The 12,513-nt window shown below is 48.8% G+C and overlaps 1 protein-coding gene across 1 annotated transcript in view; it reads left to right on the forward strand.

Moving 5' to 3' along the window:
* The first annotated feature begins 5,866 nt into the window (after positions 1–5,866).
* The window catches only part of LOC311592637 (BOS complex subunit NOMO1), a 56,309-nt gene continuing 49,662 nt past the window's right edge, over positions 5,867–12,513 (forward strand). The window contains exons 1-3 of the mRNA XM_084773306.1: positions 5,867–6,091; positions 10,338–10,427; positions 11,175–11,220. Coding sequence (XP_084629432.1) covers positions 5,945–6,091; positions 10,338–10,427; positions 11,175–11,220 — 283 coding nt within the window. The 5' untranslated portion in view covers positions 5,867–5,944. The remainder of the gene's footprint in view (positions 6,092–10,337; positions 10,428–11,174; positions 11,221–12,513) is intronic.

The following is a 12,513-nucleotide window of genomic DNA, read 5'->3' on the forward strand; positions in this document are numbered from 1 at the left end:
AGGCGGAGCCGGGCGGGTTTGCCTGGGATTGGAGCTGGAAAGCAGAGGCCCCAGGGCAAGGTCCAGCTGCACACAGAAGTGGAGCCAGTGCTTGGAGAAGTGATTCGGGAACCTCAAAAAGTGCTGGGGACACCGGGACATCTCCGTGCTTCCTCTCTATGGGAAGTCCCTCCCCAAACTTCCTGCACATTTTGGACCCAGCAATTGTAGGGGGGTGTCCCAAGGAAAGAGTCAACAGACCTAATCACTTATGCGTCCAGCAAGTGGGGACCGACATTGTCTAGATGCAGGCGGTGAAGAGTGAAAGGGACCTCACTTCAAAAATATTTACTTATGTATGTATTTGCCTTCTATTCCTTCCTCCTTCTATTCCTTCCTTCCATCCTTTCTTTGACTTACTTATTATGTATACAGTGTTCTACCTGCGTGTTACTCCTGCAGGCCAGAAGAGAGCACCAGATCTCATTATAGATGGCTGTGGTTGCTGGGAATTGAACTCAGGACCTTTGGAAGAGCAGCCAGTGTTCTTAACCTCTGAGCCATCTCTCCAGCCCCCTCTTCAACTTATTTATTAGTATTTTGTTTTGTTTTTTAGATAGACTTTCACTATGAAGCCCAGGCTAGCCTCTAACTCAAGTCTCCCGCTTGCTGGGATTACAGATATGGTTTTATTTATTTATTTAAGATTAATTTATTTACTATGTATAAGTGTTCTGGCTACATGTATGCCTGTACACCAGAAGAGGGCGGTAGATCTCATTATAGCTGGTTCTGAGCAGTCTTAATGGTTGCTGGGAATTGAACTCAGGACCTCTGGAAGAGCAGTCAGTGCTCCTAACCTCTGAGCCGTCTCTCCAGCCCCAGATATGGTTTTCTTGTCTTAATGAAGACTTTAGTGTACGCTGGAGCGGTGGCTCAGGCATTAAAAGTGTACTCTGTTTTCACAAAGGAGCGAGTTAGGTTCCATTAGCCGCTCACAAGCACTGGCAACGACGGGTCCAGGGGATTCAGCGCCCTCTTCCGGCCTCTATGCTCACATCCACACACACACAAATAATTAAAACGAAAATAACCCTTACCATAGTTTTAGCAGTGCAAATCACAGAGCCATCGCTCGGACATTATTTATTAGTAGCATTATTTATTTATTTATTAGTTATTTCTTAGTAGCACTGTTATCATCTTTCAGTCCCTCAGTTACTAAGCAGCAGCTTAAGATGCTGCAAAAACACATTACTGTGGAGATATGGCCTCTATGCATTAAGAAACAGATTATAGCGCACAAATAGGGGTGTGATGTGTTTGAAGAAAAAAATGTGTTCCTAGGGGCTGGGGAGATGGCTCAGTGGTTAAGAGCACTGGCTGCTCTTCCAAAGTTCACTTCTCAGCAACCACATGGTGGCTCACAACCATCTATAATGCGATCTGGTGCCCTCTTTTGGTGTGTAGGCACTCATGCAGGCAGAACACTGTGTAAATAATAAATAAATCTTTTTTTAAAAAAGTTTCTAAGACAGGGGAATGGAGAAGAAAGTCTCCTGTCCCCAAAGCCTTAAAGCAAGGGGTGTGGCTCACGGTAGAACACTTGCCTAGCGTTGGTTCTGTTCAGCTATGAGACACAGACAGACAGACAGACAGACAGACAGACAAGTGATTCTGTGCCTTACAATCCTGTGTGCATCAATACAAAAAGTTGAGATTAAAGAGAACTTCAGTTTCTTTTCCGATTTCCTCTTTGCGTAATAAGTTTATACTCTTTCCAAGATGAGGGGGGGGAGGGGAACGGGGAACTGCTGCAGACAGACCAAGACAGGTGCTTCGCTCCAGTGAGGGAGGAAGGCAGACCTGTGTCCCCTGTCCCCACCCTGCCATCTTTCCCCAGCCTCTGCAGGGCCCAAGCAGGTTCTCCTGCTTGGCTTTGCCCCATCTTTTGGGGTTGCCTATGCCCACGGATGGTGTACAGAATCCACTCAGCTGTCTCTTCTGAGCCTTCTGCAGGAGCGGGCTCTCACAGAACCCCACTGCATCTGGAAGCTCGGAGTGGCAAGGCTGGCATTGGTGAGCGTGCACATCCTGTCTGTTTATTTGGGTCTGTTTTGATGGGAGCTGATGGAAAGTACTGGAGAGACACAGCCTCTTTTCTCTGTATGTGCCAGCCCCCTCCCCACCATGCCCCTGGGATTGCCCTAGCTTGCAGCAGCTTTGTTCTGTGACATTAAAAAAGAAATTAAGTCTATTTATTCAAGTGTATAAATTCATTTGAGAGAATGAATTCAAAGAAAATTCAACTGGATGAATCTCAGGCTTATGAAAGAGAGAGAAAAAACAAACCTCAAAATGCTTCTATACAAGTTAGGGTTGGGATCAAATTAGAATGTAAATATCTTTTAAAAAAATTTATTCACTCGGGAGGCAGAGGCAGGCAGATTGCTGTGAGTTCGAGGCCAGACTGGTCTACAAAGTGAGTCCAGGATAACTAAGACTACACAGAGAAACCCTGTTTCAAAACAACAACAAAAAATTAAAAAATAAAAATAAAAAAAATTTTATTTATTTATTATATATGCAGTGTTCTGCTTGCTTATACCCCTGCAGGCCAGAAGAGGGCACCAGATCATATTATAGATGGTTGTGGGCCACCCTGTGGTTGCTGGGAATTGAACTCAGGACCTCTGGAACAGTAGTGAGTGTTCTTAACCACTGAGCCATCTCTCCAGCCCTTGTAAATACCTATTTTAATATTATTATGAACTTAAAGAATATGTTTTGCTTAAAAAAACATCATTTAGGGAGCTGGAAAGATGGCTTAGAGGTTAAGAACACTGCTCTTCCAAAGGTTCTGAGTTCAATTCCCAGCAACCACAGCCATCTATAATGAGATCTGGTGCTCTCTTCTGGTGTGCAGGCACACATGCAGACAGAGCGCTGTATACATAATAAATAAATTTAAAAGAAAAAGAACATGTAGCCAGGCAGGTGGTATAGCCCTTAATCCCAGCCCTCAGGAGGCAGGGTGGTGGAGGGTGTCTCAGTGAGTCTGAGGCCAGCTGGGACCACCTGGGGTGATGCTGTCTCAAAACCAACAGGAAGAGTATCATTTGTAATAGAAAACCATGTCAAAAGAGATACATCATCAGTTATAATAAAGGTGCCGAACCACAGATTTCATTTCTTTCTTTTCTTTTTTCTTTTCTTCTTCTTCTTCTTCTTTTTTTTTTTTAAATTTATTTATACAGTGTTTTGCCTGCATGCCAGAAGAGGGCACCAGAGCTCATTATAGATGGCTATGAGCCACCATGTGGTTGCTGGGAATTGAACTCATGACCTTTGGAAGAACAGACAGTACTCTTAACCTCTGAGCCATCTCTCCAGTCCCAGACTTCATTTCTTTATGTGCATGTATGTGGGTGTGTCAACACAAAAACACAGCTCTCTTCTTTATTATATTATATTATATTATTTTATCTTATTTTATTTTATTTTTTCTGAGACAGGGTCTCTCTGTGTAGCCCTGGCTGTCCTGGATGCATTTTGTTAGACCTGGCTGGCCTCGAACTCACAGCGATCCCCCTGCCTCTGCCTCCTGAGTACTGGGATTAAAGGCGTGTGCCACCACCGCTCAGCCACGGCTTCTCATCTTAAAGGGAATAAGCCCCTACCTGCTACAGGGCCCTCCTGGCTGGCACACGCCATCCCATACTCTCTGGCCCGGGGGCCTAGGCTGCTCTTCCCTTTATAATCCATCCATTTTGGTCACCCACTCCTTTTGTGCCTTTGGTCCTCCTGGCTGCTGCTGCACCTGCTTCCTCCTTCCCCCTCCCCCACTCTTCATATGGCACCGCTGAGTCAGGCCACGTCCACTCTGGATTCTCAGAGGTCTGTGCCCCTTCTCCCCCCCCCCCCACCCAAGAGCAGCCATGTTTCTCGTTCTTTTCCTTTTTATTTGTTTGTTTGTTTTTAAATTCAAGCCACTTACCAGATTTTTAAAAAAGATTTATTTATTTATTTATCTATTTATTATGTACACAATGTTCTGCCTGCCAGAAGAGGGAATCAGATCACATTAGAGATGGTAGTGAGCCACCATGTGGTGGCTGGGAATTGAACTCAGGACCTTTGGAAGAACAGACAGTGCTCTTAACCTCTGAGGCAGCTCTCCAGCCCCTCGTTTACCAGATTCTTATGGTTTTACAGAAAACCCTGTACAGAGAAAGCAGTAACTCAAGGTAAGTTTAGAATGCACTGATGAGTACATCAGAAGGGCGGGTACAGCAAGATGGGGGAAGCCCGAGATGCTATCTGATGGTGTTCTTGGCGTTTGGAGCGGCAGACGCTAGCTGCCTGCTAAGTCAATAGATTCTAACAGGCGTTTATCAATTGTAATAAGATGTTGGTTTCAACACAGAGGGCCAGAACTTAGCCCAAGATGAGGTAAGTAGTTTCTGGACCTGCAACACTCCTGTCTCTCCACAGTCCTGAGAGTCTAACCAGCCAATCCCTGCAGAAACAGCCTCCTGCCAGAAGTTTTCCCGGCCACAATCAGCTTCCTTTCGGGTGTTTCTGATCATAGGTGACACATGTGTGTCACCCTCAGAGGACAGCCTGGGTACCAGTGTCAGGAAGGTGACCACCATCCTTGGAGACGGGGTTTTCATTATTCAGAAGCCTACCCATTAGACTAGGTAGTGAGGCGCCCCTGGGGTCCTCCTGGCTCCACTCCCCAGCGCTGAGCTTCCCAGGGCTCACCAAACGTCTAGCAAACTCAGATCCTTATGATGGCAACACAAACACTTTACTGACTGCCGTCAACCCAGGGCACCCCACCCTTACTCTCCGGTTACCCTGGTACTTCCTGGGTAACCCAAGCAGGCCTAGAACTCACGGAAGTCCTCCTGCCTCAGCCTTCTGCGTACAGGGGTTGATTGACTACAAGCCGTATCCAACGAACATGTGTGCCCATGCTGGGAAGAGAATTTAGGGCCTTGGTAGGCACGCACTGAGCTATTTTCTCAGCCCTTTAAAACATTTTACATATTATTTCCACACGGTGTCTAAAGCTAGGTAAGGGTTTTGTTTGTTTGTTTTTCTTTTTCACGACAGGGTTTCTCTTTGTAATAGCCCTGGCTGTCCTGGACTTACTCTGTAGACTAGGCTGGCCTCGAACTCACAGAAATCTGTCTGAGTGCTGGGATTAAAGGCGAGCGTCACCACACCCAGGCTGTCCAGTTGTTATTAAACTTGATCGTAGCTCAGGCAGGCCTTGGACTTGTCTGGGTAAAACGAGTTTAATATAAAGTTAATTAAGCACCATGAGAGGAAGTGATGGGACTATTGGAAGGGGGACCAAATAACAGATTTCTAAAAGATTTGAAATGACATCTGGCGTGAGCTATGTGAGTCAAAAGATTTGGGACATGTTGAATACATCAATCAACAAAAAAGCTCTCTGAGCAGGGCGGCGGTGGAGCGTGCCTTTAATCCCAGCACTTGGGAGACAGAGGCAGGTGGATCGCTCTGAGTTCGAGGCCAGCCGCGACTACAAAGCAAGTCCAGGATAGTCAAGTCTACACAGAGACACCCTGTCTCGAAAAACAAACAAACAAACAAAACTCCAAAAAACCAAAGTAAAAAAAAAAAAAAGCTCTCTGGTGTGACGCGGAATCTGAAGTGTAAGCCTAGGCGTCTGGGGGTTGGGGGCTTGTTCCAGAGGCTGCGCGCAGTCCTCCTGGACGCCAGAGGCGCAAGCGGCTGCGAGTCCCGGCGGGGCGAGTGTCACGTCTTTCTTGGGGGCGTGGGCGCAGGGCCGCGGTGCGCCTGCGCAGGAGCGGCGCCGGGGCGGGGCCTGGGCTTGTCAGCCCAGCGAGGAGGAGGAAGGAGCCGGCTGCGTGCGGTGTGAGGGGCGGGACCGGGCGGGCTGCGGGTGTAGGCACGCGGAGGCCGGGCCATGCGTGAGAGCCGGGGTGCCGCGGCGCCGCTCCTGCTGCTGCTGTTGCTGAGCGGCGCGGGCCGGGCGATCGGCTCCGAGGACATCGTGGTAGGCTGCGGGGGTTTCGTGAAGTCGGACGTGGAGATCAACTACTCGCTCATCGAGGTGAGCCGCCGCGCGTGGCCGGGCGGGCAGTGTGATCCCCGGCCAGGCTTGTCGGCTGCTCTGCACCCTTCCCCAGCCGCGCCGAGGGGCGAGGTGCCGAGAGGGTCTGCTAGTCCCCGGCTCTCCCAGACCAAGACCCCTGAAACTCTGATCTGCCCAATCCATATTGCAGAACCTGGAAACCACACGTGTCACTCTCCGTAGTTCAAACCCCATCGCTCTATCATCCTTTCTGGGGGGCGGGGGGTGAATTTAAATAGGATCGAATCCTATCGCTAAGTCCTGGCGTGGAGCAGTGTGCGAAGCTGCCTCCCGCCTTCCCACCACTCCTTTTTAAAGTGGAGAGTTGCCACCGTCCTGCATAATTGCTGGATTTAACACGAGAGATTTGTGAGGCTGTTTTGGTCGAGTTTAAAGTTCTGGGAAGACTGTATCAGCCCAGTGGGATTCTGACCCAGAAAGCCTGTGAGCAAAAGGAGGATGGACAGAACGTAGACACAGGGGGCTGGAGAGAGAGGTAGGCCTTTCTCTAGGTTTTCCCAAGGAGGCTGGTAGTGCGGCCAGAGAAGGGAAAGAGTTGGGGAGAGGTAAAAACAGGTGTCCACGGAGTAGAAATGTGGGGGTGCCAAAGAGAAGGACACCCAAGGCCCCTTTGGGCTTCCCCAGTGCTGTTAGTGGCCACCTTTTAACACGCCGCATAGGACTGGGGGAGAAAGGTGAGAAGCCATCTCCACCCTGACTTCCCTTTGGCCTGGCTTTTTGCCAAACCTCAGCCTGTACTTACAAGATGGTGTTGGAGGTGGTAGAACCCAGGAGCATGATTTCCTTTGTTGTCTTCCCGGCTTACTGTGTGCCTGTGCCGTCCGCCTCTCTTCCTTAGTTGCCTGATTTATATTTGCTTTTCTAAGTTTTTGAGACAAGGTCTCATGTAGCCCAAGCTGGCCTCAAACTCAGTATAACCAAGGCTGGCTTTGAACTCTGGTCCCTCTTGCCTCTCCTTCCACTGTGCTGAGTATACCTGGGCTCCTTCTGCCAGTTTTTTGTTTGTTTGGTCTTTTTTGTTTTTTGTTTTAAGGGCTCCTGGGAACTGTCAGGGACATGTTACCAGGTGCCAGTGCCACCGCCTGGCTTTGCTGCACTGGGTATCTCAGAAGCTGTCTTGGAAAGCCTGTTCAACTTGAGCTTTCCGCAGCTTTGAGAGGAAGGAGAGGGCAGTCACGGGTGCCGTCACCCCAAGCACTAACAGATCAAGAGAACAGAGAGTGGGTTTTGTGACTTGTGGTGAGCTGTGTTTCTTGTCCTCATATCTGAAGCAACCCATCCTTTTGTAATCTCTGCTTACGACATCAGACATTTCAAGTATGTCATCTCCACATAGAGGCGTGTTGGCCTTTTCTGATCTGTACTTTACAAGGGACTCGTACTACACGGTCCGGAGGGAAGTATGGTAGCCATGCTTTTGAGTTTTGAATGAATGGTCTTCTTAAATATATAGCAAACCAAAGTAAAAGAATAAATAGCAGGAAGCTGATAGATACACAGGTAGCAGATACTCCCTAGCAGAAACACAGGTGGCTGATACACAGTAGTAGATACACAGTCACAGATACACAGTAGTAGATACACAGGTAGCAGGTACACAGTAGCAGATACATAGTTGCAAATACATAATTACAGATACCAGGTAGTAGATACACAGGTAGCAGATACACAGGTAGCAGATACACAGGTAGCAGATATACAGGTAGCAGATACACAGGTAGCAGATACACAGGTAGCAGATATACAGGTAGCAGATACATAGGTAGCAGATACACAGGTAGCAAGTGCATCTTTGGACTGAATGCTCAATACACCCAGTAGAGATTGAGTGGGGAAGTCAGCTGGGCTCACCTGCCTGCTCTCTCCCATCATTCATCAGCCCTCTTCCCTCTAGTCCTGCCTAAGGTGCCTGCCTTCAGCAGCTTTGTACTGAGGCCACTGTATACCAAAGGCTTTTCCCAGATGGCCAGATGGGGGAGTCACAGTGCAGTGAAAGGACCAGACAAAGCTCTGGGCTTTGACATTTGGTCCTTTAATAGTAGCCTATACAGCTACAGGGAAGCATTATAGGGGCTGGTGAGATGGCCCGGGCCTTAAAAGTGCTTGCTGCTCTTGCAGAAGACCAGGGTCGGTTCTCTGCACCCACATGACAGTCTACAACCAACTATAACTCCTGTTCCAGGGGATCTGACACCTCCTTCAGGCCTCTGTAGGTACCACATGATGCACAGACATCTATGCAAAAAATACTCATATATGTATAAGTAAATCTTAAAAAAAAAAAAAAAAAAGATTTACTGGTTCTAGTGTTTTAACAGTCAAAATTCACACCAAAACTTGGTTCTTGGGCTTAAGGGATGGTTCTGTCAGCAAAGGGTTTGCTGTGCAGTATGAGGACCCAAGTTTCATCCCTACACCTGTGCACGCACGCACGCACGCACGCACACACACACACACACACACACACGGGGTCATCTTCAGGTTGCAGGCCATGGCTTAGGTGGAGCAGGGGGCCAGTGGCTGTTTCAGGTGCTTGCTGCCTTCTGATCCTCTGTGCTGGTGCATGTGCAGTGCGTGCGTCTGAGTTTCTTTATGGCCTAGAGCAAATTCATTTTTACTTAACTGAGTAGCTGGAGTCTAAAGTACATTAAGTCTGGGTTGTGTGGAGTAGAAGCCGTAGTCACTACCCATGAGCACTACAGTCCACGCCCGACTTCACAGCACTCCCTCCAACGTGTGCCCTGGGGCCTGGCTCCCTATATGTCTCCTAAGACTCCACTGGCTCCTTTTGCCACAGAGCATTCTTCTTTTATTAACGTGTTGATGTGTATCTGTATGTAGCCATGTGCACATGAGTGCAGTGCCCTTAGAGGCTGGAAGAGGGCAGCAGATCGCCTAGAGCTGGAAATGAACTCTGGCCCTCTGCACGAGCCTCAAAGGGCTCTCAGTTGCTGAGCTACTGTCTGGCCCCGACACTCATATTTTAGAGGCCAAGCAGGCTCTTTGATGTCACCTGCCCTGAATGTGACTTTACAGATTGGGAAACTTAGGGAATTTGCCTGTACCTGTCTGGTGTGTGTCTGGCTGATGGTGCCAGGTGGCCTTTTCCATCAGAGAGATTAAATAGGATGTTCTACTTGGGTCTGTACTGTGCCTGGTGCTTACCACATGGCCGTGAGTACATGCAACCACTCAGGAGCCAGGGCGTGGGGGTCATGCCTTTGTCAGGGTCACCCCTGTAGGGAGGCTCTGGTACGGCTTCGTGCCTTTCCGCTGAGCAGTTTGTGCCCGCAGAGGCTTAGGATGCAGCAGTTGTGGGCTGCAGGCCTTGAGGGGAGCGAACGCATTGGTGTCTTTCTCATCAGTCTTTGTTCTGGGGATGCAGTGAAGGGTTTTAGGTTTCTCTGAGCATCTAAAATCATTTGGGGCTGGGTGGTCATTATGCACACCTTTAATCCCAACATTCAGGAGGCAGAGGCTGGGGGAAATCTGAGTTCGAGGCCAGCCTGGTCTACTGAGTTTCAGGACAGCCAAGGCTACACAGAGAAACCCTGTCTCGGAGGAAAAAAAAAAAAAGAAAGAAAGAAAGAAAGAGAATGATTTTGGGCTAATATGCAGGCCTCAGTGCTCATCCCAGACCGTCTGGGTAAAGTCTTTGGGGGATCAGCTCAGGAACCTACATCCTGACTTGCCCTTACGCTGGCGTGGCACTGAGGAACAGGCAATCATGGATTTAAGAACCCATTGTGTGGGCGTTCATGTGTGCTGACTTTTCAATTCTCCCCTCCGGCCTTGATGTGGGCTCTGGGACTTGAGCTCAAGTCTTCAGGCTTACACATAGCTCTTTGGGCATCTTGCTGGCCTGGGAATCTAGATTTTCATAAGTGCCTTGCAAATAAGAAAGTTTTAGACTCAGAAATTTACATAAACAAAGTAGAGACGGCCACTGAAGCAAACCGAAAATTTTCATTGTGGGTAGGCTGAAGGTGGTTTCAATAAGAACAACAGGAATAGCATTATTCTGGGGTGCTGTCTTTTCCTATGCCCCTGAAGCTGTTTTAGCAGCCAGCCTGTAATAGGTAAAGCAGGGGTTCAGCTAACTGCATGTAGGCATCATGTGCTAACTGGTTCTCTAAGCCAATATTAGAACGTTAGCTTTGTTTTTTTGTTGTTGTTTTTTGATTTTTTTTTTCTTACTCTCCAGATAAAGTTGTACACCAAGCATGGGACTTTGAAATATCAAACAGACTGTGCTCCTAACAACGGCTACTTTATGATCCCCTTGTATGATAAGGTAAGAGGTGGAGGGACTTCAGTCTCTATGTGTGGTGTTTATGATAGGAATTTATTAGTATGCCCAGGAACATGGCCTTTCCCCCACAGACATACACTTTCATTTAATCATCAGTGGGATGCAGATTTCCAGCGGCTGAGTGGGCTCAGTGGGGCTGCATGTCTCTGGCACATATGGCAGTGTCTCCAGACATGCGCTGTCACAGCCAGGACGGGCATGCTGTGGGCAGGGGTGAGCTGGTCGCTCTCAGCAGTGCACAATTTACTCTGCCATCTGTTTATCTATCTGTCTGTCTGTCAATCTATTTATCTATCGGGGGTGGGTACAGTCCTGTCTACAATGGTGTGTGTGTGTGTGTGTGTGTGTGTGTGTGTGAGAGAGAGAGAGAGAGAGAGAGAGAGAGAGAGGGGGGGGGGGGAGTGACCTTTTGGGAGTTAGGGATCGAACGCAGGTCATTGGGCTTGTAAAAGCTCTCTATCCAATGCGACATCTTGCTAGCTCATGTCTTCAGAACTCACAGATGGGCTTCTGTTTGGGATGCCAACCTCCTTGCTGCTAGATGGATTTCTGGGTCCAGCTTCAGCCAGCTGCCCCACAGAAGGGGATCATCCCTGGCCGCCACCATTTGGAAGAGCCTGGTGTAGGGTTTTAGTTGAAATGGGCTGTTTTGGGTGATTTAATTGCACTACTCTATCTACCCGGGGCCTTCGGGTCCCTTGCCTTCACCTTTCATGGCTTTCCTTGTAGGGGGATTTCATCCTGAAGATTGAGCCTCCCCTGGGCTGGAGTTTTGGTAAGTGAGCCGAGTAGCAGGGCTCTTTGCAGGGACCACACCGCATGCTGACTGTCATTTTCTGGTTTGGGTTTGTTTTTTGTTGTTTGTTTTTTTGGTTTTTCGAGACAGGGTTTCTCTGTGTATCCTTGGATGTCCTGGACTCGCTGTGTAGACCAGGCTGGCCTCGAACTCACAGCGATCCGCCTGCCTGCCTGCCTGTTGGGATTAAAGGCGTGCACCACCATGCCCGGCAACTATCATCTTCTGAAAAATCCCTCTGTGGTCTGTGGTCCGTCTTTCTGGAGAAACAGCCTTGGCAGCTTCAGCTCCTGGTACAGGCTAGACACACGGTCGGGCCTCCTTCCTGTCCCAGGACCAGGGCTGTTGGTGCTTTTGGGTCTCACTGTGTAGCTCAAGCTTATCTCAGGCTTGGCATTTCCTGCGTTGGCCTCCTGCAATCGAGGTTACAAATGTGTCCTGCCGCGCCTGGCTCCCCCATCTCCTCTAAAATAAGGGAGCTGTTTAAACATTGTAAGATTCGCTATCAGAGGCCAGATCTGCATGGAGCTAGAGATGGAGGCGAGGCTTATGCTTGGGTAGTGGGCGATTCTGGAGCCTGGGCACAAGAGTCAAGTCCTCCCCCCCCCCTTTTTTTTTTTTTCCGAGACAGGATCTCTCTGTGTAGCCTTGGTTGTCCTAGACTCACTTTGTAGACCAGCCTGGCCTCGAACTCACAGCGATCTGCCTGCCTCTGCCTCCCCAGGGCTGGGATTAAAGGCGTGCGCCACCACCGCCCAGCCTCAGATTTTCCATATTAAGGATTGAACCCAGAGTCTAGTGTAAGTGATGCCTCCAGCCATCTTAGCATTTTTTTTTTTTTTTTGCCTTTGTCTTTTCTTCATTTTGATGCAGGCCACTGTTTTAAGTTGTCAAGGCTGGCCCTGACCCGATAATCCTTGTGCCTCGGCCTCTGAGGTAGCTGGGGTTGCAGCTGGGCCCCGTGCTCTGGGTGGGTGCATTTTGTTTTGAACTTGAACTACATGAAGTCACCCAGTCTGCTTTCTTTCAGTTCTTGTTTATGATGCTCATCTTTATTCTGTGTGGCTCCAGGCTATTTATCCTGCTGATTCCTGTGTGTGTATGTGTGTGTCCATCATCTGTCGGTGTCTGTCCCCCGCCCCATTTCTTTGTGTAGCCTTGGAATACTCTGTAGACCAGGCTGACTTAAAGCTCACAGAGATCCTCCTGCCTCTGCCTCCTGAGTGCTGCGATTAGAGGCGTGCAGAACCACTGCCAGGCTTACGTATGTGT

The sequence above is a fragment of the Acomys minous genome, assembly GCF_964271855.1.
Source record: "Acomys minous genome assembly, chromosome: 2".
Lineage (NCBI taxonomy): Eukaryota > Metazoa > Chordata > Mammalia > Rodentia > Muridae > Acomys > Acomys minous.